The 27,592-nt window shown below is 37.6% G+C and overlaps 1 protein-coding gene across 9 annotated transcripts in view; it reads right to left on the minus strand.

Moving 5' to 3' along the window:
• The window catches only part of si:ch211-200p22.4 (phosphatidylinositol-binding clathrin assembly protein), a 49,647-nt gene that overhangs the window by 17,444 nt on the left and 4,611 nt on the right, over window positions 1-27,592 (minus strand). For 4 of the 9 annotated variants that reach the window (XM_043243794.1, XM_043243788.1, XM_043243787.1 and 1 more), the window contains exons 2-11: window positions 20,186-20,328; window positions 9,806-9,881; window positions 9,621-9,723; window positions 9,301-9,394; window positions 8,351-8,462; window positions 7,428-7,534; window positions 5,902-5,943; window positions 5,409-5,429; window positions 3,339-3,424; window positions 1,154-1,289 (exon numbers count right to left, since the gene is read on the minus strand). In XM_043243794.1, the coding sequence (XP_043099729.1) occupies window positions 1,154-1,289; window positions 3,339-3,424; window positions 5,409-5,429; window positions 5,902-5,943; window positions 7,428-7,534; window positions 8,351-8,462; window positions 9,301-9,394; window positions 9,621-9,723; window positions 9,806-9,881; window positions 20,186-20,328 (920 nt within the window). The other 5 variants (XM_043243790.1, XM_043243789.1, XM_043243796.1 and 2 more) reach the window with 3 other exon arrangements.

Below are 27,592 nucleotides of genomic sequence, written 5' to 3' on the forward strand. Positions count from 1 at the left end.
AATTGTCATCAACAAAAGAAAAGCTAAGAGAGCTACCTGTGGATTTATGCCAAAATAAATACTTGACAAATTAACATCTAAAAACGAATCAAGATGGGCATAAATTCTAGTAATTTCAATTTTGCAATTGCACTGTAAAGTTATATTATTTTCTCCTTTGCAATAAAATATTACAAGAGTAAAATTACTTTTTTATATATTTGTTTTATTATTTGTATTTAGCAGTATATGTAAAGATAAGAAAATTATTTAGCATAATAACAAGAACAATACCTATTGTGTGTCATTTTTATGTGATATAATTATTATATTAAATGTGTTAATAATAATAATTATTATTATTATTATAATTATTACTACTATTGCTATTATTATTACTATTGCTATTATTGTCATCATACTGATAGATGAAAACATTTTTGGCCAAATAAAACCTTCAGCCCTATAAAACCTAAAACCTTTTATTTTTTTTTAAATCACATTTTAGATTAGTCCCTTTTTTTTTTCCTTAAACCGCGTAGCCGTAGATTCGAAAGAGAGAGGAAGTAAGTTGCGACATGGCGAGGTTTTATGCTGTTTGCGACAACATGAAAATGGGGGAAGAAAAGAAAACACAGAAAGAGAAAGTGATAGCTCTCTAAAAACACTGTGGAGGGATGAGAACAATGACAAAAAAAGACCAGTTCAATTTAACACAAACTTATCCAAACAGGGACTGTGTAAATACTTTGATGCTGGACTTTGAAATTGCTTTGAATGTTTGAACGATTCAGATATGGAGCCATGGTGCATCAGGGGATAAATTCCATACCAGTGACCTTCCTGTCATTCAGTTAATTTTTGCGTGCGTGTCCCTCAAAGTATGACAGTATATCCTGATGGGACAGAGAGGTTTGATTAACCCCTCTGACCACTTACTGCTGCGGGCTAATGATTGAAGGTACAAGGGCGTACTGTGTAAACACACATACACCTCTATGTATCGAACAAAATGTTCCCAGAACAGCAGCTTCAATTCTGCCAAATCAAGTTGACCTAAACCAAGTCTTTACAGTATATACTCTTTGTTCTCTACACAGAACAAGCTATCACTTCCTGTCCACAATTAGAACATGTTCATTCACAGGACGGCAGGGGATAGACTGTAACCCACCTTGAGAGCTTGCAGACGGGCTTGCTCCTCCTCCAGGGCCTGTTGTTTCTCCTTCTCGTCCATCCTGCTGGATGAGAAGGAGAAGGACATGCCCGTGTTGGACAGGGAAGACACCGCGTTGGACAGAGTGTTGGCTCTACAGAGAAAAACACAGATATGCACAGAAGTAAGATTTCCCGGTCAGTTCTTTATTTAGGATCTGATTAATTTAACATTCTGCACAAGCCAAAAAAAACTCATATCTTACAGTATGTGGCTATATATAAATCTCTGGCTAATGGTTTGTTGATGCTGTATCAAGAACGTCAACATATGGCTTGTGAAGTAAAGTGCTGTTAAAGGAATAGTTCATCCAAAAAAAAATTGTAGGTGTATGCGAATTCAATCAGAGTTTGAAAAAAGTTTGTCTAGACCCTTCCAAGCTTTTGAAAGGGTTTAAATGGGTGATAGCCGTTACACTTCAAATTCAAATTTTATTTGTCACATACACATACATACATGGTACGACATGCAGTAAAATGCTTTTTTACAACCATCCAGCGTCTAATAACTTAAAGGAAAAAGAAAAAAGAAAGAAGAAAAAGTGCAGGCATTATAAATAAGAGATAAAAATTGAAATAGGTGACAACTTTTTAAGAAATATATAAAAGAGTATATAAGAAAACAAAATTATATAAAGAAGAAGTGTAAATATATAAAGAAGAAGTGAAATAAAGTGTGCGTATTAATAATAAAACGTTCTTCAGATGGCTCCGGAGGTGAATAACGTCCTCCTGTGCATTTTTGTACAATAAATATGCATATTTCAGATGTAATGAGAACTTTTCTCTCACGTCTGCCGTCTGAAAACCGGGGGTAGTCCCGGTGGATGTATGCATCGCACATGCACCTCTGGGAAATGTAGTTTTAAAAGGAAACTATGTTTCCTTACTTTAGCAAAGGAAAATCATTCTCCTCTTGGCTTATATCTGAATCCTCCTACATCTTTACAAATCTTTGGTTTGTGCTTTTAATTCATTACTGGCGTTTTGTTTTGTTCTCTCTACACGCTCATCACTATGCATGTGACGCATACGTCTTACGTCATCAGCAGAAGTGAGAGAAAAGCAGCAGAAGTGAGAAAAAAAATGCTTGTTAGGTTTGAATTATTTATTGTATAAAATGTTTTCTCATGAATACGCACACGTTATTTCCAAAGTGTAACGGTCATCACTCGTTTAAACCCATTCAAAGGCTTGGAGGGGTCTGGACAATTTTTGCTATAACTCTGATTAGAAAAGAAAGTCACATACACCTAGGATGCTTCAAAGGTGATTAAAAGACAGGATCATTTTCATTTCTGGGAAAATACAGCATATACAAGAACTTGCACTTGATTTTTTTTTGTCTCATCTTCAAAGCTAGCTATGAACTGAAATTTTTGGTCAAAGTCGAACAAAATTAAATGCTGGCAGAATTCCAAACATGGATTTTTAACATTTTCCGCTGTATATTTTGTCACTTTTTTTCCCCTCAATTGCATAAATTAAATAGCCAAAATGTGCTTTTTACTGTTTTGTTTTTCAAAAAAACAAAATCATTTAAATGATCAAAATAATTTGTCATTTCGCGAATCCAGCCATCACATAGCAATCAGCAACAGCCGTCCTTTCTCTTCAGCTGATAATAATTTGTTAAAATGTTTTCATTTGGAATTTCAGCAGATGACTTGTCATTTTAAAAATGCTGTAACAAAAACACAAAGACTCAGATTAAAAAATACAAATGAAAAGAGAAATAAACAAAAAAAAACCTTTTTCTAGTTATATCTGTTCAGTGCTATTACTTTTTGATTCGCTGATGGCAAACATAGAAGATAAACTAGCTTGCTTGCTTGACATGTGAGAACAGACCTCACTGGACGAGCATTGGCTGTGTATACAATATTCGGTAAGCTCTATGCAAGACGCATTGATCAATATTCATTTGTGAATAAAAGCCTAAATTAAATTTGTTTGTCATGTAAAGCGATCATGTTTTTCACTTGGAAAAAAAACCCACTCAATTTACATGGATTTATTTTAGAACATCTTTGTGAATTTTTTCGAATGCATTAATGTTTTGGTATGCGTGACTTCACAGATTTTTGCCAAACATTGGTTTACAGTGTGATTGTGGATGTTTTTAGAATTGTTGGATTTCCTACCTGTTGTCAGCGGAAAGCTCCTTGGTTTTCTTTCCCTCCAGAGAGGCCAGGTGCTGCTCAAGAGCCTCCAGGAGACTGCTGGGAGCCTGCCGGAGGACGAAAAGGGTCAACAACTCAATGAGAACATGCAGATCCAGTTTAAGGAGTGCACGCTCGCACAGTCACACGCTCTTACACACACTCATCCACTCGATCCACCTAAGTTTCAGCAAATAATAACAGGAGCATGCTTTAAGCTTTTAGTAAGAGGCGTACAGGCAAAGTATAAACAAGCACAGAAAACAAGAGAGAGGAAGAGTACGAATTCGAAAGAGAGGAAGTGACATGCACACTGGAAGATCCAAACCTCAAAAGCAAGACAGATCCATGAGGTCACTGATAAGTCATTATTGGACCGTGGCATTAAACTCATTTCACTGGCTTTTGGAACTAGTACTTAAGGGTTTCTGAGAGAATTTGTGTTGAGTTGCAAATCTAGCTAAAACCTTCCTCTGAGTCCTTTATACCAATCTAGGATTTGCTTCTTTTGAAAAGAATTATCTTAACAACTACAAGAGGAAGCATAACACAGGTCCCAGATCAGCAAACACAGGATGTGCATATTAGCACCTAAGAGCACACACACCCTGTGCTTGCTTCATTCAAATGAGAGCAAATGTTAGCATAAGCTCAAAGCGCTCACGGTTGGTGAAAAAAGCAGGTGCTTTATGCCAAGTTTCCAGAACAGACAACCCGTGTATAAACTGCTCTTTTGGACTAAGGGTAAGGTAAGCTCTTCGACTGAGCCTGGCTGGCAGAGCTGGCCAACATGTCTGGATCTGATCTAGGTTGGCTTTTTCTCCACATCGCTGAGAGGGCAGATTGGGTCTAATCCATTCCACAGAAAACAGAAGCCAAAAGAAAGAGGGAAAAAAACAAAAAAAAAAAAACATATGCAGCAGTCTCCAATTCAAATAGAAATAAAAATGAAAAAAAAAAAATCTAATACATAAAAAAAGATGAAAGTGTAACATCTTTTAATTTGCTTCATTCCTGTCTGATTTGATTTCCTCTGAGAAGACACGGCACGAACAGGCTTTTGATTAAATGACTACATTATAGATGTGTGCACGGCTACGCAAAGGACAAAGTGAGGTTACATGAATACTTCATTACAATCCTACACATGTTGGACAGTTTTCTCATGTAAAGGAGAAACGGGGCATTGGGTAAATCATATAGCTCTCACAAGAGCTCCACCTTCTCCAACTTTGATGGTCAGGAGGTTTGCAAGCATGAAGCCGTCATGCAACCCAGACGGAGATTTGCTTTTATGCTGATCTGAGCTAAAGATCTGAAAAAACTATAAAGAGACAACTGCACATCTGGTCTCAGATCAGCAGAAATAGCAATGTACAGCCATGCCTGTAAAGTGACGGGGAAAGGAATGGCAGATTGGGCCACATTCAATCAGTTAGCTTGGTTTTAAAGGAATGAATCCGCTGATGCGGTCAGAAAGACACTAGGGCTGGGAGATACAGCTAAAACAACTAGCTCAATATTTACTTTTTGATGATTTTTATGATGATTAAAAAGGCTTTTAAATTTAAGGAATGTTAAAAATGAGTAAAACATTTTTAAGAATATTTTATATTAAATGAACTACATTGATGCTTATATAATTATTACGTCATACCATTAAATATAATGCTATTTTTATATTATTTGTTTATAATAATCTAAAATAATTTAGATTTCATTCCAATACTATACGGACCAATACAACAACATTTCAGAAAGAGAAACATAAATCAGTTTTATGTGTGTGAAGACACATTTAACTTTTTTAATTGTTTAAAGGGCAAATACGTTTTAAATATTAAAACATTTGTGCACTTACAGTACAGTGAGTGCAGAACTGTAATATTGGCACAGGTTTCTAATAAATTGAATAGCCAAATACAAAATATTGCAGTATTAATGATGATGGCTACATTTCGATTGAATGAAATGTAAATATTTCATATCACCCAGCACTAGTAGCAGCACAGTTACGTCAAATACAAGCAGTGCATATAACCCACCACCTACAAGGTAAGATCCTCTAGTTGTCTGAAAGGAACAATAAACAATGTGTTACCGCAGGGGAATAAACCTCATTCGATATTGTGTGTTAACCCCACTCAGTAATGTCAACACTCAAACAAAAACATCAGATTTGAACTGTACCTAGTGCAACTCCACAAAGTCATACTGAAACAGTGTGATCATCACTAAACACATTTGAGAAGGAACTAAACAGAGAGAGGAGTGTTTGGTAACATCTGTCAAGCCACTAATCTTGAAGCTATTAATATTAAGCCTGACATTTTAATCCAAAAAGAAGAGAGGACAAAAGACAGAACGTCTAAAAACAGTGAGAATGGGTACAAAAAGAGCACGTAAGACAACAAGAGAAAAGACGAGGACAGGTGGAACACAGAGAGAAAAGGAGGAAGGGAGAGCGGTGGTACGATGGGCGACAGCAGCAGCGTAGTCAGGAAGTAGAGGAGAAACAGAAAGTGGAGATGAAATGTACACTGACCTGAGTGAGATCTGGGATGTCACCCTGATCAATCCCAACTTGCTGTGTCATAAACAAAACAAAACAAAAAAACGGTAAACAAACAAACAAACGAGGGGAGTGGGGAGGAATCAGAAAAAGAGCAAACATAAAAGATTGTTACCTCATGCAATGACTAAAAATGAAAAAAAAAATAATAAATTAACAGTGTGGCATGCCGAGAGCCACGGAGGACCAATGGGAACAGACATAGACATTGATAATGTCTCACATGGTTGACTGCGAGGTGTGGAGTGGTTAACATTCAAAAACAATTTATACAATGATGACCTTTAAATGAGAACCAGTGGGGGTATATGAAAAAAATAATAATAAATAAATAAATTAGACAAAAATCTCACATGGTGATGGACATTGTTCTCAGAAACTCATTGTCAAATTGAATCCCTGAGAAGAGCTGGTCTGGAAATAATACCAGACAGTCTAACGCCTGGCTGGATGGACTGAGAGGGGAAGTGAGAGAAAGGAGGAGGCAGCACGGGAATTCATCAGTGTCAGAGAGAGAGAGGAAGGAGTGAGAGTCCTATTAGCACCAAACAGATCTACATTTGGGCCAGAAGGTCTCACAACATGTGAATCCACAGTAGAAATGACAGCCGTCAATGGCCACAGCAAGGATAACAGGAGAGAAACAGCTCATTCCACACTGTATAAAGCAGTCTTAGTGGAGTATACTCTCTCTGCAGGGTTCCCACACTTTCGACCTATAACTTTACATGAATTTTCCAGAGCTTATTCAATCATTCATTACTACTGTATAAAGATTCTTTTATATTTATTGTAAGGAGATCGTTGGGGGTTAATTTTCACATGTACAGTGCTGTTCAAAAATATGGAATCAGTAAGACTTTATTGTTTTTTAAAGATATTGTGTTAAAAAGATATCATAAAGGGATTATTACAAATTATTGTAACTTTTCTAATATAAATGTATTTTAAAATTGCATTTATTGGTGAAAAATTACATTTATTTCTTAAGTCTTACTAACCCCAAACGTCTGAACAACAGTGTCTACATCAGGTTATAAGTAAGTTAATACATTTAAATGAGACCCTTAATCAACAGACTGATATTATGCTGATTTCAACCTCTTGTGATATTTTAGGAGCTTTTACAGAGAAACCAAAACAGAGGTTAGTTCAAACTAGACTTAAAGGATGAAAACTAGTGACATGTGAATGACTTTAGGCAGAATAGGCACATTCCATGAGGACTGTGCAATGCATTGCATTGGCAGAACACTACATATACGCATCCATGCACGCATTAGTCGCACCATATGGATGCTAGAGCATTGTAGGATGGACAATACGAGAGAGAAACTTTGGGAGTGGGGGGATCCTTGAACAGCCTGTCTAATCTAAGTTGTGTGGTATCAAAACAGTGTGTGTGTGTGTGTGTGTGTGTGTGTGTGTGTGTGTGTGTGTGTGTGTGTGTGTGTGTGTGTGTGTGAGAGAGAGAGAGCGTGCACGCATTGCACTGGTACCTCAGCCACTTTAAGAAACTCTGATAGCTTGGTCATCCTGTACAGAAACTTCTTATAGATGTCCAGGGCATCTTTACACTGGTTTTTCTTCATATCAAAATATTTCTCTGAAACAGGAGGACAAAAAGAGAGAGAGAGAGAGAGAGAGAGAGAGAGACAGAGGGAGAGCAGAGCGATTAGCAGAGCAACTCAAACAGATAAAGACTGCAATTACCCATCAGAGGACTGTCAAAACACTCTGGGCTGTCTGACAGAGACAGGGGCATATAAAAGCTGCTGTAATGGTTCTCTCAAGGACAGCTAGCACTCTAATGCATTTTCAGACCATCAACCTAAATGGGCATGTGTTACAACATAAAACAAATAAAACAACAAATCATGGAAAAATAAATGAGTTAACATTTGAATGATTAGAGCTCAAACGCTGTAAAAGGCAGCAATAACTGAAGAGGAATTAAAGCCTTGTTTGAGCTAGACTATTAAGGGGGTCACACACTGAGTGCAAAGCAACCTTGGTAACGTTCAGGACAAGAAACTGTGTTGTGTAAATAACACAAATAAAAACAGATTGTATGAAATATTAATCTTTCATTCATCTGAAACTAAATCTGGCCCCACACAGTTGTGGGCTAGTCTAGAGAGAATTATTCAACATCGGTTATAGACAAAATGGTCTCAACAACTTTCAAAATACTTTCTACCAACAACGGGATTGATTTAATAACATTCATTTGTGGTACGCAGATGCAGTTTGGATGAAAGTATCTCATACTAGTAATGAATATGTATAGCGTACAGGAGGACCCGAGCTCTTGCAGTTCAAATGCACTGTTCTTTGCTCAGAAAGCAGTAAGATGTAATCCCTAAAGCGGAGTGTGAGAGTAGGACGCTCTCCAGAGTGAAAGGGAGTGGATTACTCTTACCCAGCAGGTTGATAACGCCCTCATTATAGGCAGCAAACAGACGGATGGAGTCTTTGAAGAGCAGCATGAAGGCAGCGTTGATCACTCCGTTAGTCAGCTCATTAGGGTTAGCCTACGGACACACACCCACACATCCACAGCAGAGAGAACACATCATACCAAATAGCTTGGACCGAATCAACATCAATGTTGTTCTGTTAAAATAAGGTTGTCCAACCTGGGGCTTCAGGGTCACTTAATTTTGAGGGAACTGATTATAACTTCAATCACTGGCACAAATTAAATAATCTGTATTATAAACCAACAAATCTATCCAAGCAGAACCAAAAATGGGCGAAAACGGCAAATGTTCTTGGATTAACCAGGTTCCATTTTTTAAAGTACCATGAATAAAATGTCATGGTTGCCACAAACATTGAGAGTAAGACAGTTTCAACATAAATTTTACATGAGCACCACATCACAGTGTTAAAAAGTTATTTTCTGCTTAAAACACAAATTCAATTTTAAATAAATAAAATATAAAAATAAATAAATTTTTCTAAAAGATAAGTTATTTTAAAATGTTAATAGTTAAAAATTCAAGTTTTACTGCATTTTTTGATCAACAATGCATGCAAGAGTTATTTAAAAATTATTAAATTTTACCAACCACAAACTTATGATTTTTTAATAGGTTATAAAGCATGTAAGATGTAAGCGCCAGTTTAAAAAAGAGAGAGAGAGAGAGAGAGAGAGAGAGAGAGAGAGAGAGAGAGAGAGAGAGAGAGAGAGAGAGAGAGAGAGAGAGAGAGAGAGAGAGAGAGAGAGAGAGAGAGAGAGAGAGAGAGAGAGAGAGAGAGAGAGAGAGAGAGAGAGAGAGAGAGAGAGAGAGAGAGAGAGAGGAGAAAACCAATCAAATTAAAATAAATAAATCTTGTTTTAAAGCATGCATGTTCTCCATCACAAACCTGGAAATCCAGCAGCGCGTCCAGCTGGTTTTGAATGATAGGCAACGTTTTGATCAGCTTCTCTGTGTTCATGGTGCGCATGACTCCATCAATACTGCACCACAAACAGATAAACAAACAATCAGAACTCACCACTTACTCGCGATCTTAATTAGCGGGTAAAAAAAAAAAATCAGCTACTTAATCAGCTTTTAAAAACAACTTAATTATCAGAGTAATGAGCTAGCCTGATTAGATTGTGTCCTGCTGAGACAATGTGTTTGAACACAATCTTGACTCAAGGCAGCAATATTACAGAGGCAGAACTGAGGTTTACCCACCCTCTCTTCATCTTGGTGAAGTCCACAGCCACCAGTCTATAGGAAAGGGCCTTCTCATTGAGATATCTGCTGTACCGTCTGATGAACGTAGACATGTCATAGCCTAAGGGAAAGGTTGAGGGTTTTAACATAAGTGTGCGTACAATGCTTTAGCGACAGGAAAGGTGCTCGTGTTTCCGACATACCTTGCAATGCACCTTTATCAAGGAAATTGTTCAGATTGAACAGCGTGTTTCTTGAGGCCAGATACTGAATGAAACGCTGCGGGGACAGAGAAGATATAATCAACATGCTGACACGAAAATAAAGTCATAACCAGATGAGTTTCTGCAGCTCCTAATCCGTCAGAATGAGCGACTTCATCCCTGGCGTGTGGAAACTCCCCACTGCTGAATTTGCAGTACACTGTGTGAAACTTAGACCTGCGTACAAGACCAGACTCCTCTGAGCTTTCTTTGAGCTGCCAAGTATGTCTGCTGCAGCTCCCCTCCTCCGTCCAGCCCCGTCCCACCAGCTCACACAGCTGCGCGTTTAGGAAAAGAGCAAAGAGAAGCATATGGTGTTCTGCGTGCTGTTGTGAACACACATGATGGGAATTTTTGGAAATACTACTATTATGATGCATCTCATTCATGCGTGTAGCGGACATGACGGGAAATGTTCACTCTCTCAAATGTTCACTTTTTTAACCTTTACACAGACCTCAACACCGATCAAAATGTTTTTTGATCTGATTATAAATATCATATTGCAACACTACGAAAAGAAACAAAAGGACTACATATCATTTAGTCACTATAAAAATCACACAAAAAAAGGTGTTGGCGCTCGATTATATCTAGTGATTATTGAATAAATTAAGACAGATCTTAAATGTTAGCTTTAAGCTGGTTTAAGATTTACAGAATCTTATGCTGTCCCAGCCGTATTTTACTGTTTTTTTTAAGTTGATGCATCACAATGCGTTGTCGCCGATGTCAGGTAAACACACCTATGAGACTTCTCAAACACATTAGACATCGCTTTAACAGACATTTACTCATCAACTGGGGTTGTATAGATTACTTGTGGATTTTGAAGAGTAAAAGGACTTTAAGGACTTTTTAATAACCTTATTATTTTGTTACTCTTTGTTTGTGTTTCGCAGAAGAAAGTAACTGGGACGGCACATCTGGGACAGCATGAGGGTAAGTAAATGATGAGAGAATTTATATTTTTGGGTGGAGTATCCCTTTAATTACAAGTGTAAACAGCCTGTGACTATTTGCAGTACACTATATGGTACACCAACAAATGATTAGTGTGTAAATCTGAATAGACAAATTGTTTTTCCAAGAAACTGTATTTGTCAATGTCATTTACAAGACACTACAAAGTTATCAGTCCCACGCCGAGTCTAAACCAGAATGCAGTAAGCGTAACCTTGATCTTATTTCATAAATCAGTACACCAGAGAAAGAGAGTCAGCAAGAAACAGTCTTTACGTACTGGGATGGAGCCTTAGGCTTGTTTCACCCCAGGGGAGAACCAGCATGAGGACCTGGTGACAGGCCCTGCGGTCAGGCAAAATCTGCTTGGCACAGAGGAATAAAATAATCCTGGCAGGGGCCATTTTCAGCCTGTGGCAAAAAGGTCGAGAGTCACTGAAATCACAGAAGGCTCCTAAAATGCATCTGAAGGAACGGGAGGCTTAAAAAAAAAAAGAAAGAAAAAAAAATGCAGCATTCCTAGAGCTCTGCTTAAGTTGGCGGATCAAGAGTGGCTGTCCACTCAACAGTAGGCTGACAGTCTGGTGTGTATATAAAGGGAAAGAGGCCACCCACCCTTTGAAAGATCAATAATCGCTGATCTCAAAGGGGCTTTTGGTGCCAGGGGTGGCCCTGGTCATGAGACTGAGGCTTTGCGTAAGGTTCCTTATTCTCTTTTAGAATTTTTGTAGCCAAATGTTAAAAATTCAGCTGCATTTTAACAATATGGACAGAGGCACAAAGGCAAAATAGTGTCCATAGAAAGTATAAGCAAACGTAAAAAACAAAGAAAATAACAGTCAGTCAATTATTGTCATAAGCTATAGTTTTTAAATCATCAGGAAAATAACTGAAATTTGAATGGTTTAAAAATATTTTGGAATAATATTTTATAGTAAATTTATTTTTAGATTTTAGACCTTATTTCAGCTTAGTTCAGTTGTACAGAAAGACATTTGGTTATTATTTCCAGGTTATGGATCAGTACAGTACATATAATAAATTAAAAATAATATTTGCACAATGGTATTTAATTTAGCTAAAAAACCATTTCCTTACACTGTATAGATGAATATTTAGAAATTATACAGTGTGGATGTCTTAATATTTTAGGAAGGGAATTCCTCTCAAAATTGTAAAAGTTCTTGGCATAAAAAAAAAAAAAAAAAAAAAAATTCTGCTCTTACAGTGTGTTCCCAATCATTCTCACAGAAAACTACTGAGATACTTCTGCTTTGCACCGGTGCCTCAAATACCGGTCTCAAATCCTTAGGGATCAGACGAGAAGCAGAGTAAGGCGTACCATATTCAGACCATGACGAAAACCCCCAGGATGGCAGCTGTGCGGAGCATGAGCTAGCTCTATCTGGCACCGCGGCTTAACCTCAGAGAGAAACCTTGTGGAAAATGCATTGCCGAGCCAGTGTGTACCAAACTGCAAAGAGTATTGCTCCATTCCAGTGCGTAGATCAATACAGATTACTAATTCAGTGGAGTCTGCAAATCCACATTCGCCTGTCTGCTCCTCTGCATAAAAGCCTCAATCTCAATGCCTTTTTTTTTGTTTTTACATAGCTGAGGTTATTCAAAATGGATGTCAGAAGAAAGAACGACAAATATAGATTGATAGGTCAGGAAGGGTCCGGCATTCTCTGCTTAGCAAATAATTAATGTGAGAACAAACCTCAAATAGTGTGAGAGTGAAGCATCATTTATTATTAAGGCAGGAGGCTCTTTGGCAGGGAGCTTTCCTTTCCAAAGAGAGCAGCTTCTATTAACACAGCAGCTCAGACTGAGGGAAGATATCAGCAATCTGGAAACAGAGATTGCTCATGTTTTAGCCACTGATTTTGTTGGTGCAGTCAGGATGCGATCCAGAAGCGGCGCTGGAACCGCTATGTGCAATCTGCATGTGCGCGTGTCGGTGCGCTAACCCTGCAGGGAACATGTGTAAATAGGCTGCATGATGATGCCCTGATAATGCGCTGGCTGCTGGTCTTCGCTCTGTCGATCCATACATGTTCTGAGGTTTCTATGGATACGGCCTGAGCAATTACAGCGGCTAGAAAAAAAAATAAAGGCTTAAAGAAAAACGCAGAGCACAAAAAGATGATGACAGGATGCGAAAGGAGGTGCATTGTTCGATAGCGATTATTTTCAAACACAAAGCCCATTCTGTTTGTAAAGTAGAGAGCTGGAATCACATCTGATTCAGAGTGACGATGACTGTACCAGAATGCAAAACATTAATGCGTGACCAAATATAAAAATGTAATCAAAAATTCACGCACCATACAAACTGATGTGCTATGTTTCACAAAAAAAATTTAAAAAATAAGGTAATTGTAAATCAATAAAATGACCCTCCATGCACACCAGTGTGGACAATAGCTTACAGCAGTGAAAAAAAGAATCATGGGTAATTGAGTAGGAGTCGTATGTCAGTGCCATTTTATATACTATAGCAAAAAAAAAAAAAAAAAAAAAAAAAGTCAACGTCCAATCCAACAAGGTGAGTCACCAATTCCCACATGTAGTTTATCCATACTCCCTACTTATGAATTACTGATTAGAGAGCAGCTGTTTGTTTTCTGCCCAGATTTGCCATTCCTGCCTGCAGGGTAAAGAAGGAAAAGTCATCAGGGGAGTGAGAGAATGTTTCATAAAGGTAATAATTACCTTACCTAGCGCACATCACTCACAAACAGCATCCATTATGCAAACAGATCCCACACAGGAGAGACCTGAACTCTGAGCCAGCACGTGGCCAGAATGTTAAGCAGCCTATTTTACAGCCATGTCAGAAAAGCCTTAAAACTGAACATTAGTGGTGTAACGATGTCACAAACCGAACCGAAAGATTGCGATACACCACTCACGATACGCATCGTTGAACTCTCGTGGCATACCTCGGTACTCCCAAGCCCCCATACTGCCCATTGTTGAGATTGTCACTTATCTATTAATTAAAAAATTTCTTTGCTTACATTTGATTTCAATTTTATTAGTAACAACTAATAGAGATTTAATAAATAATTTGAAACTTGTCAATACATCAATACGTCGGAAATTCCAATACATACAGCAGAATAGGTTCTATTGTATTTTGTCATGTCTCGTCATGCACACAGTATCAGGCTTTCATGATGTTTACACCGCACTACATTACGAACAACTGGGTAAAAACTCCCGTTCCGCAGACATACACTGTCTACAAATGCCAGGCAACTGTCGAAAATACTACAGGGCGCGTCATGCCACATCTTTAAAATTTGAACATTCGTTTCTATGAGCTCATGCACAGAGGTGGTGACATTCGCTGTCTGTCTTGAGTCGCCTAGCAACAATTCAAAACATTGTAAAGACCCAATGCGGCGCTTCTCGCCTGGTGTGCGACCAGCTCAGGTATGCAGATTGCACTAAAATGTGAAGTAACAATAACTTGACTTCATTTTTCTATTGTTCCTCAAGCATTGCTGGTAAGATGACATGAACCCTACAGCAAACTGAACCAAAGTGTGGCTCCAAAACCATGAACCGAACCGAACTGTGCAACTGGTGTATCATTACACCCCTACTTCAATATAAGACGGCATTTGTTTTCCCTGCGCAGTTTAAAATGCATTTTCAATTTTTACATGATGCACGATGCATGCACGAATTTGTAATATAAAATAGCATCTATTAATACGAAATGTATTATAAAATAATCTAGTGGGCACAGTGATTGTCTGAAAAACAGAAGCAATTATGCTCTTATGCTCAATTACATGTTCTTTGAAATTATAAAGAGAAAGATCTTGCAACTGACACAACTGGATTATACATTGCACATTCTGGTCTTATAAATAGCAACAAATTAATTTAAGCTACCACACAGCATGGCTGAACTGCAGCTTATTTCTGCAAGTGCACTGTATGAATCAGAGGATGTTCTTCAGAAACACGTCAGAATCCCTGAGTGCATGCTGAGCACCTGTTTTGACGCTCACAGAGCAAAAGGCATTTTTAAGACTGACATTTAAATGGTTTTATTGAAAACATCTTTAAATGCTGAAACTCTTTGGTGGTCTTAAGTTGACACTAATCTTTTGTGTTAACCATCAGCGATATTTCAGAAAGGCTGCATTAATTACAGCAATAGCCCGAAACAGTGCCTACAGCTATTTGGCTATTGATTAACATCCAGGAGCCCATGTGGCCTATGTGACATCAGCTCTGCAAGAAAAGACGTTTCAGATGTGAATGATAATTACATTTTGATGAAAGATTAGAAAGTCCTTTTTTTTTTTTTTTTTCATCTTTGGACTGAACATGCACCGCATAATCAGGCCAGAAACATGTAGTAATATATAACAATTCATTTTGTTGGTTGGTTGGTGTTACCTAGGTGTTTCAATTGCAATTGATAGTTAATAAACAATTAAATATAACTTTGCCTCAAACTCCTTATTTGCTGCTTATTAATAGTTGGTAAGGCAGATGATATTTAGGAGTTAGTACTGTAGAATACGGTGCCAAAAGTACTAGCAGTCAGTGCCAGTGGCCTCATGGTCAGAGGGTCAACATTCAGAGGTGTTGCACTTCGGGCATCGTGTGTTTGAGTCTCTGCTCGCACACCTTTCCCGATCCTGTCCCCCATCTCTCTACCACTTTCCAGTCAGCTATGATCTGTCCTTTCAAATTAAAAAGCAAAAATGGCAAAATAATTCTAAAACAAAAATACAAACAGCCAATTAGGTAACGAATCAGTTACTAGTTAATAGTGAGAATTGGTAAAGTGTTACCAAAATATGTTTAAAGAGATTATGGTGAATATTCACTTAAATATTAAGTTTTTTAACTTTTGAGCTTCTGGACTGTCCTCTTGACACACCCGTATATATATATATATATATATATATATATATATATATATATATATATATATATATATATATATATATATATATATATATATATATATATATATATATATATATATATATACACACACACACACATGCTCCCAATAATTATAAAAAGATGTAACTTTTAAGGTAACAAATATTGTGCAAAGCTATTCAATTTATATCATATTCACCCTATTTTCATTAATCTTCTGGTTAGTGTTTGTGTATTACTGAATATGAATGAGTGTGTGTTTTGTCAATAGGATACTTAAATAGCATTGACATAGAAATTGATGAAGAAACCAAAAGGACATAAGTTCTTACTTTTCTCAGGAGACTGAGGCAGGTCTTTAAATACAATCAGGAGGGGGTTATTTATCTTTATTAAACAAAACTTTATCCGAGCCTCTAGCTTTAACTAGATCTGATTGCTTCTCTCACACATACACTCAGACTCTCTCTATCTCAAGTATAAGCTCGCTCGCCCACTCAGTCTTCCCTCAGTTTCCAAAATGAACCGTTTGTAATGGACGGAAGGGGCAGTGGTGTCCCCATACAAGGTTAAGCAATTTGTCCACTGTGTGACACCACATGAACCAGCTGATTAAAATTCCAAAGCATTCTCTTTCTGTCCCTATCCTTTCTCTGTCTCTCTTAAAGTTCCTCATCCTAACCCAGATGTTTCTTCAATCCCCCTTCACTCTCTCTTTACCCTACACAACATACGCTTCCGATGACGTCACTACAGCAAATTGTGCGTTCTGCATCTAGGCCATCAGTGAGTGACATTGCCCTTTTTCTCTCCTATTTGCACAAACGCATGTGGAAACGCCCTTATCAACAACACCTTATCTGTGGCCCTTCCTGTGCCCTCTCACAGGGCTACTGCTGACAAGACAAATGTCCTCCAAACGTCCCTCCTCCTCAACGGATAGCGATAACCAAACGTGTGTTTTTCAAGCCATAACGGGGTAAAGGATTAAGACCAGTCTCGACCTGGACCAGACGTTCAGCTCTGATAACAAAAACCACCCCTGGCTGATTAGTGCCCCGTCATGCCGCAGAACAGGGTTGTGCTGAAGGACAGTCTTGCACGCTTTCTATCTCTTGATACCGGCGGGCTGAGGAGCTAAAGTGAAGGACTTTTTATTTTATAGCCCAAGTGAATGATCAAGGACGATTGTGAGAGACACTAGCGCTGCCGTTGTTTTTGTGCACGCGTGTGTGCTACCGTTTCCTGCAGAATCTACAGCGCTACAGAAAATGTAATTATATTTCACCCGAGTTGTGAGCTTGCAGTCTAAATTGAATGTGATGAGATAAAAAGGACTGTGTACTGTGAAAGAACAATGGTACGATACAATGGACGTGTTTTCTTCACTGGCTGCACTTAAAAACAAACAGAGTGTGACTTGTGCAGTCCAGATCACAAAGAAATAACCCTGAAGCAATTCTTTTAATGTATTATGCAAATGACTCATGAGTTATTGATCTAAAGCAGATGAATCCTTCACTGAACTTACTTGAATCTCTTAGAGCTGAATTAACTGCAGTTTAACTGAAGCCCACAAGTTATCTGAAACTGACAAAATTTCCTCTTGGGATGTGAAAAACATTCATAAATGTGTTTTAATTCTAAAAACATAGTTTCTGTTTCAAAGTAGTGTGTAAAAAAAGTTACAATTAGCTTTACATAAAGAGAACAAGCATTTGGCATGTCCTCATTTAGATACTGTAGCAAGGTGCTCGTGTTGTAGCAATGCATTAAGCGGGCCACGTGCACATCTAGGTCACAGTCTAACTGTATATATCATTAATGTGTATGTGTGTGTCATGTTCTCACCTACCTACTGTTTATCATTAGCGGACTACATGTTCGTGCCTATATAGAAATATCTAGCTCTTGCATTTCAACTGTGCACACTTTCAAACTCAAACACTGTAATTTACTAACAGTAAATTGTTGCAGGGTTTTTCATTTCAGTTTCAAAATGAATAAACCATCTACAGAAACATCTAACAGGAGTTAAGCATTATCTACCAGTCCCCCATGATGATGAAATACAAAAACTAATGAAGTCAAATATCAATTTTGTTTCAATTTTTTTAAATGTACAAACAGGACACACTAACCTCACAGTTAAATGTAGCTCAAATCAGGGCTGTGAAATTAGTATGTCATCTGATTCAAAAGCATTTAGGTTACGCTGGTTGAAAGTCTCTATATATCCTGATAGCTATCATTAAGAGGTCGAAATTTATTTGTGTGCGTTTATATCAAGTGTGGAAGGAAAAGGATCATAAATCCAATGAAAATGTTCTGTACGAAGATTACAATGTCAAATATGTATTTGCATACCTCTTTTTGCGCAGACAGGGAGAACGAAAAGCGTGTTAATTGTAATATTATGCACTTTGTACTGTAATGTTTTCTCATCTGTGAATGAGACATTATGTAATTTGACAGCTTTGCATGATCTTTCATCATGTCGCAGGTTAGTCTCTGCTCTGATGGAGAGTGTTTGTGTGTTTTGGAGGAGGCGTGGCTTAACAAAGTGATTACACATGGAGGGTAAGATTCTTGATGTCAAAGCTAGCCTTTCTGAAATTGCCTAACCTACCTTTAAATGTGCAAAAAACACTACCTAAAGTTTGCCACCAAGAAATTTAAAGAAATTAATTTTCTATTAAGCAAGAACGCATTAAAACTATAAGTGACAATAGTGACATACAATGTTACAAAAGACTTCCATTTCAAGTAAAGGCAAAACTTTTATTCCTCAAAGAATCCTAAAAACACTGATAATAAGAAATGTTTTTTGAGCAACATCAGAATAATTTCTATATCATTCTACTGCCTGGAAAAAATGCTATCATAGTAATAAATTACATTTAATTTACTTAAAGTTACATTAATAGAAACATACCAAAATTAAAATTCAGATCTGAAACTAAAACTTCTGGATGTCCTTGTGCGAAAACCAAAAACAGTTTATGAGCATTTCTCATTTTTATAAAACATTCTGGTAACACGTTTTTACAATAAGTTTCATTAGTTAACGAACTAAAAGTGAACAATACTTCTAAAGCATTTATTTAATCTTAGTTAATGCTAATTTCAGTATTTACTGTTCTATTATTAAAAATCACTAATTGTGTTTGTTAACATTATTTAAATGCACTGTAAACTAACATGAATTACCAATGAACAATCACATTTTCATTAAACATTAACACAGATTAATAAATAGTGTAATAAAGGCACTGTTCATGTTAATTAATAATAATCAGGTGCCATTTGTTAACATTAAAGTGTTACCAACTTTTTAATTTAAATCAATTCTAAATGACACAGAATTTAAACAAATAACCACACTTTTTACTGAAAGTAAACATAAAACTGAATAGCAGGGAGCAGATCAGTGAACGAGAGGGTAGCGTCATTTGCCATGTAACAGCACAGTAGCGCTACATAAAAAAATGTTTTTGTTTAAAATCAATTTTGCATCATAAAAGTAGATCCAAGTGCATTTAACTGCTCCACAAGCTTCAGGACAAACAGGCACAAAGCGCACATGAAAGTCTGTCAGTATGTGAGCTTTGTACATCTAACACGTACTGCATTACAAACCACAGAAATTAAAGCATTCAAGTAAAAGGCTTAAATAACAGCGAGTGGAAATCAAGCAATGCACACGTGTCTTTCAGCACTTATTCTCATGAATACTGCATCATTTGTCTCTGACACACACACACGCCATATGCGAGAAACATTTTGGTCTATTCAATTATCGATGCAGAATCGTCCACGTCCGCACTGCGATGCATTCATGCAACGATTTATTTTGACACCCCTGCCCCTAATACAAATAGAAAACAGTTAAACTATAATACTAAATTCACAATATTACTGTTCTGCAGTATTTTTATATTACTGTGTTTTAAAATAAAGTATTTTAAAAGCAAAAGACTTTTTTCATAAAAAAACACTTGAATGATAGTGTAAAATATTTAAATACTTAAAATATTAATATTGACATACACAAGGTCTCAAAGGGTCGCTTACTTTGAACTAAGGAAATGTAAATCTAATGTACACAGGATATATGTATATATATGAAGATATATGCATGCAGCTGGGCTCTTGTGCCACTCGTTTGATCCTTTCATGTTGTTGTGGGTCACTTTGACTTTGACTTTTTTTTTTCTTTACACCAGACTTACAGGAATGCAATGCAAAATGCTTTTACTGTCACTATGTCTCAAACATGTTCAGTCGCAAACTTTGGGGTAAATGTAGGGTCAACTTGACTGAGCTGGAGAATAAATGGTAACAGTACAAAAAGGTGACATGCTGATGAAGATGTATGGCCACAATAAATAAAAAAAAAAAAAAAGTATGAGACACGAGGGCAGAATCTCTTACCTCATTTCCATACATCATTAGGTGGTGTGTGGTGATGAGCGCTTTGAAGACCACAACCCAGCTGCTGTTGGTGGTTCTTTCAAACAGAGTGTCGGCCAGCTGGGGCACATTCACATTCATCTCATTGGTACAGTGGATCAAGTCTGAAAACACACGTGGTGCACATGTTAGAGCAACTTGCATCATTGATTCACATCTCGAATGGTTCAAAGATCCCGCACAAGCCGTTTCAATAAACACAAACTGGACACAAACATAGCAGGGCCCTTGCATTGGATGAAACGAGTATCTGAAGTATCTGCAGCAGGTGCTAATGGAAAAAGATCTCCATGGACTCTCATAATATCCCTCTGCACGCTACACTGAGGCTAAGATGGGCTTCTAACCCAGTCGCTCTGTTATGCAACGCTCACAGACAAGAGAAGATCCAAAAAACGTCACATCTTTAATTATGCAGCAGCATCCCAGTTTTGCTTGGCGTACTTGCATCCGAAAGCAGCATCTCTTGAATGCCATCAGAGGCTTGAAAACTCTTGTTTCTGTTCTGTCCTGTTTGCATAATGAAGACATTCCTCCTACAGCCCATAGTGTTCTTTTTTGTTCTTCAAAGGCAAATCTCTTTACCCCCTTCCCTTGAGAGAAACATCTTTTCACACACAGAGCAGGTAATGAGGGAGACGACTCCTCCGTATCTGTCGGATTTTGGCCCTGTGGGCCTGTCTGTTGTTCTAATAGGGAGTTCTAGTGGTAAGTAGTGCAGCTCCCAATTGGAGTCTGATGATGAATCACAAGGATCTGGCAAAAGAGACGGTACACTAGGCTATACATCTACAAAACACACTAACAAAATGCCAGTGAGGTACAAATGGCCTATAAATTGAGAATGCAATGCACTACACTGTACACATAGAGAAACTTCATTTATATAGAATTCTGTGGAACCCAGAAGTGCAATTTAACATTTACCTCAGTTGGCATCGACAGAGCAGTTATTGGTTGAGATGATAATTTTATCTGTTAAATAAAAAATGATTTCCAGGGAATGCAAAAAGTAATAAAATGTATACCTTGAATGCATTATAAGCTACTTTGGATAACACAGAGTTTTATCTGCAGAGTTTTTAAAATCTAATTTAAGAGGTTTTAAAAGCTGCACAAATAAAATTAAAACAATTATGTCCCAACAGAAGAAACATACTGGGCAATCTTAAAATAAATGCATATCAAAAGCATTTTAGTTAAACATGCTAGAGCACACATTCAACTGCAAAACAGGGTAGGTTAAAATACTCAAGACATGTTTTATTCAATATTAACATATGTACTGAAATTGGTTCATGTAATAATTTGCCTGAAGACCTAACTGTTATATCATTGTGCGGACATTACTTTTCTTTTCGCTTCACATAATGAAATACCAATGCCTAATTAGAGGTTGGAATTAGACTTTGTTCATATGGTAATGAAAACAGTAAAATCTATAATTAATGTATCTAATGTTTAAAACCTACAACAGCGCAATCCATCAAAATGTTTTATCTTATTATCTATCATAGTCAAAATCTTATTAGGCCGGATTCTGTTTTTCAGTAAATCAGTTAAAATTATTATTATTATTTTTTTAAATATAGCCTATTTAAGACTTCAACTAGCCTTAAATTAGATAAAACTAGGCATTTTAAAATGTGGGAAGAGTGAAAAACGCAAAAATATAATTATTAAATCAACAGCACAGTTTAGAATCATTTACTCGCTCTCATAATGCTCCAAACCTGTATGACTTTTTTTTTCTTCTGTGGAAGACACTGAAAAGACATTCAAACAACTGAAACTACAATTGGAACAAAATCAAAACAAACAGCACGTGCTGTCAGGCTGCTCTTGTACTCTGTAATAACAGCAAAACCTTCTCAGCCCAGGCCTCACAAAACTACTTGCCCCATGTTCCAAGGATATTATGTTTTCCAGTTGGGCTACCAAAATGTATTACAGCCCTGCCCAATGTGTTATCTTAAACACAGGATTTCTATAGGTCCTTAAAACTCTTCAATTTTCTTATTTAAAACTTTTTATGGCCTCCAATTTGATATATGCAAAATGTTAGGGCTGCATGATAAATTTAACAATTATCGTGCACATCTTTTCTGTAAAGTCAGTTCTGTGGTAAGTAATACAAATCTCAAAACAACAACAAACCTCAATACGGAGATTTCAAACCATTAGACATCGGAAAAACTATTTTAGATATTTTTGATGAATTCCGAGTTCTCTGACCCTCCATAGGCCGCAAAGGTACTACCAAAATCAAGGTCCAGAATTGCAATAAGATCATTGATAAAATAATTTATGTTGTGACATCAGTGGTTGAACCGTATCAGTTTTATATGCAAAAATTACAATTTTATTCAACAATTCATAATGCCGCCATTTTGAAGAGCGGTCTTTTTAATTGTGTGAGTTAAATTTATTTTCATTGTACCAAAATCTGAACAGTACCTTCCAAAAAGGGTTACCAGGGATGAGCCTGCAACCGCTCCAGCAACAAGCACAATCCTGAAAAACTATTAGCATGGAATTATGCCGATTGCCGACAGTTCTGACCTTCAACTGAAACAATAAAATAAAAGCCATTGGGTTCCAAAACAAAACTGGACTTGCACTGACTTTCACTGAAAAAATAAAACAACAGAGACAATAAGGAAAATCTCTTATTTTGTGTTTCTCAGAAGGCAGTGTTTGGAATTAAACTTTAACTGAGAAATAACTGATTTCATAAGCAAGCAAAATAAACTAAAATGGATCACAGTCAAATTTGAACACGTCTGGAATCAAATTGACAGTCTGTGAATCTGGTGACGTGTATCAATATCCAGCCCCAATTGCTAGGGTGTTGTGTTTGGTTGATAGGTGGTTACTAGATTAGTGAGGTCCTCGGACCTAAACCAGGTTTATTCTGGGTGGCTGCTTACTTGCCCAAGTACTAAGAGACCAGCCCTAAGTCTACTGATATTCTGGTCTCTAGATATGGCTCAGGTCCCTCCTTATATTTATGTCTTTGGTATCGCCTGCCATGAGAAAAATGCAAGTCTAATCGTTTAGAAAAGTAATAGCGCACACACAGGCACATTTTGAGGTATCGCTCATGCCCACAGCACAAACGAGTTACATGCCAAAGTTTAGTACTTATAGTGAGCAATAGTAATTGTACTGCAAACAGCATTAATAAATGTGTGCAATCCTGAAGATTCAAGTCAACTTCACTGAGTTATTCAGCCTCTCTTCCCAAGATTAATGCATATTCACGCACTGTGACTACTATTAAAAACATACTGCAGGCTTTTGGGGATGAGTTACGAGATGGCTGTCTGTTCAGTGTTTTCCCCCCATCTCTAGTCCTGAACTGCATCATGGCTTTTGCTCCAGCACTCTCTCTCTCTCCCGTTTCCCTTTTCTTGCTCGCTTCTATGATGGTCAGGAGGACAGCCTGTGAGCTGATTGGCTCCTTTGGGAGGGAGGGGGAGGGAAGAGAAAGAGTGTGAACAACTTGTCTAAAGTGAGGATATGTGCTGATTTAATCAGATAAAACCAAACATTTGGTGTTATTGATCACAGAGTCCACTGTCTTAAACAGAGAAAGACTGAGAGAAGCATAAAAAAAAATAAAAATGTGAAAATGAGCAAGAAACTCCCCAATCCCCAATTTATGTGGTCGCACATGTTTGGAGCTGAGCTCGTCTAAATGCATATATAACTGTATAGTAATCAACTTAAATTAAACTGTGTGTTATTTTTTTAAACTAATATTTAGGCTGCCTTATTAAACAGAAACCATTACATCGGCATTTCCCAGTCCAGTTAGAACTACTGCTACATTCAGGTTATGACCTACATATGAATGGTCAATATACAAGGCCCGGGCTGCTATAGCCAAACCTTTGGTCACTCGTGCCAAGTGTCGTTTTCAATGCAAAAATCAAAAAATCTTAGGCTGTGGACAATGTGAAACATTCACTGTTCTCTGATGAGTCCACCTTCACTGTCTTTCAAACATCCAAGAGAGTTACAGTGTGAAGAAGCCCCCAAGAAGCATACCACCTAGACTGCTGCATGCCCAGAGTAAAGCATGGGGGTGGTTCAGTGATGATTTACCACGGCACTCCCTAGGCCCAATACTTGTGCTAGATGGGCACATCACTGCCAAGGACTACCAAACCATCCTGGAGGACCATGTGCACCCAAAGGTTTAAACATTGTATCCTGAAGGCTGTGTATCAGGATGATAATACACCAATACACACAGACTGAAGAACATGAAAGTGAAGTTAAACATCTCCCATGGCCAGCAGAGTCACCAGATCTAAATATTATTGAGCCACTTTTTGGTGTTTTAGAGAAGCAAGTCAGGAAAGGATACTGCAGCATCATGTAGTGACCTGGCCACTATTATATATGTAATAATAATAAAATAACCTAAAATGTTACGCACAGGTCATACTTGACAAAAGCAAAGCAAACTGCTCCAGAGAAACTAAAATCTCAAATTTGGTCTCTCGTTTCAATTGCGACCAAATATTTACATAAATATAAACAACATTGAAACTAATCTCACATTTCTTCTTTACAATGCTTCTAAGCTTCACACACTATGATCATAAAAGTAGATTCCCAGAGTAACTGTGAAAGGTAGCGCTTCACACCACAGCCTTCAAATAGACTTTCTGACAGTCTTTCACTAAAACAGACAATCACACTTCCACGTTATCCTTTACAAACACACACACACCTGCATGGTTCCATGCTGAGATGTGTTCATCAGTGCACGAAATGAGGTGCAGCGGCGAGAATCGAATCCGAAAGAAGAGGTGGATGAAAACCGTGGTCCAGTGATGTCACTGCAGTGCAGCAAATGAAGAGGCTATGAGAGATGAGGTCACCCATCTTCACTGTGTGTCAAAGTCTTATTGTTAGACTGACAGACAACAAAACCCTTTGGAAACATCTATACCGGGCTGAGCCTGCCACCAGTTGGAGATGACAGAGGCTCAAAACATCCTTGGATTTGCAACGCACACGTCGTCGCCATAATTGGCCGGCAGAGACTGTTTTGGATTTAAAACCAGCTCTTTGCAAGAATGAAAAATGAACGAAATTACAAATTAAAGTGCTTTTGATTCAAAGCATGATTATTCTCTGCAGTGCCCGGGCTTACAAATTAATCAGGATTGAGCCTTGATGAGGCACAGGAAGTTTGGCAGGAAGCCTTTCTTGTGTGTGTGTGTGTGTGTGTGTGTGTGTGTGTGTACACGAGGAAGTAAATTGACCAGGTGGCCTGACAGTCTGTCCAGCTGTCAGCCAGAAGACCATAGCTGGTGCTCACCTCTGAACAGTCACAGCTGCCATGCTAATTACCTGTTCCAACCGTACTAATCACCGACTCCAGGTCAGTCCTCCATGACCCCCTACTTCCAGAAGAACTGGCACATAATGCATTAAATGTGGAGCGGGAACTGACATTGCAATGGTTTATTGCACAAAAGTCTTGGTTTAAAAAAAAAAAAAAAAAAAAAAAAAAAAAAAACTATATTTTAGTTACATAAGGGTTTTTGGGAAAATTGACTGACCAGCAGCCAGTGAAAGTCTGAGTTTCTTTGCTACAATAAACATGCTGGAACTATAGTGCACATCACTGCGTATCACTGTTTCTTTGGCTCTACACTGAAGGAGCAAGTTCAGTACTTCTTGGGCAAAGTAGAAGTCAAACAAAGATGAATGAGAGCTAGTTACTAAAACAACGCAAAACAACCAAATTAAAATATTAATGTATCATGAGCAAGATTTCAATACTCATTTTGTTTTGTCAAGCTGATTCCCACAACAGCAATAACAATCTGCGCTTCCATCAACCCAGATTTATTGACATTGTATTTAAAGCAAAAACTATACTAAGAGTCAAACTCTGAATCTGAGGGAACCACAAAATGTGTTTCAGAATAGTAATTAGGTAACAATATAACCAACTAGGCTTTTATGTTTTGTGGTGTTTCGCCACGTTTACTGACACGATGGAACTCCAGTGGAAGAGCGTGAAAACAATAAAAACAATGAACATCAATAAAAGATATCTTTCAAAATGATAGTAGTTTCTGTTATGGAAAAGCTGATCACTCAGATTAGAGGACCTCCAGACCTGTTGAGATTTTTCTCTATGCTCAAAAACAAATGCTAACCTCAATAACCTGCAGATAAGAACAGCAAACCGTTTTGAATTTAATGAGCGAGCAGGGTCTTTTATTGGCTAACCGCTTCAGCTTGCTTGAAGGAGAACGGCAAGGAGAATTCTTCTCCAAATAAACGTCTGCGCTCACTCTGTCTGGGGAACCTGGGACCTCTATTAAAAATAGCTGGGTTCCTTTTTGAGCGCTTGTTTGCTATGTCTGTATTTCTGCCTCCATTTCCTTCCCAGCTGTGTGCTGATGGCCCTGTAGCTCTGATTGCGAAGTGCTGGAAAAGGAAATTATGCTTATCTGGGGTCAGTTTGGAGGATGGTCCTCTAACGTTCAAGCTGAGATGTGGTGAGACAAGGTCAGTCTTCGATCAGCGCTATGGGAACATAAATGTGATGACGGTGACATTTTTGTAAAAGAGCCTATAAGGGATTCCTGAACAGTGAGTTCAGTGACACAGTTCTGTGGAATACCGCAGCCATTCCTCACATGTCATTCCCATATTTCACCCTCTCTCTTTTTTTTTTTTTCACTAGCACAGCTTTGCAACTAATCAGCAACTTGGGAGCACAGCTTGAAAAATTCTGTAAAGCTCTAGTCTATAATAAAAAGGACAAAAGAAAGCCACACAATCATATATAAGATCAGTCCACACATTTCTCTCACAGTCAGAGAAAATGTTAAGGCAATGAAAACTAGAAAAATCTAATTCAAGTCTTTAGGCATCAATGCTGATGAATTAATGTTGATATAACCCTTTAATATATAGAGACTAATTCTCACTATTAACTAGTTGCTTATTAGGCATGCCTATTCTTAAATTGGTTGTTTTTTGGTACTTATGAAGCACATCTTAAATCACATCCTTAATCCTAAACAAAACCTTACTAATTATTAATAAGTAGCAAATCAGTAGCTTGAGGCAAAAGTTATAGTTAAGGGTTTGTTATTAGTGGGAATAGGACCCTAAGATAAAGTGTGGCCGAGATAGTCTAAAATGGCATGTTTAAATCAGAAATGACAGCCGTTTGGTGAAATCAATATTATTAAAAAGACGTCCTATATGGGTCTGCCTGTTTTTGAGGATAATGATAGTTTTGTGCAATAAAATGTTAGTTATGTATATAGTTCTGCACATATGACCAAGAGGGGGGAAAAAAAGAGCTCTGAGAATCCTCTTCTC

This window comes from Puntigrus tetrazona, chromosome 7 (genome assembly GCF_018831695.1).
Source record: "Puntigrus tetrazona isolate hp1 chromosome 7, ASM1883169v1, whole genome shotgun sequence".
Classification (NCBI taxonomy): Eukaryota; Metazoa; Chordata; class Actinopteri; order Cypriniformes; family Cyprinidae; genus Puntigrus; species Puntigrus tetrazona.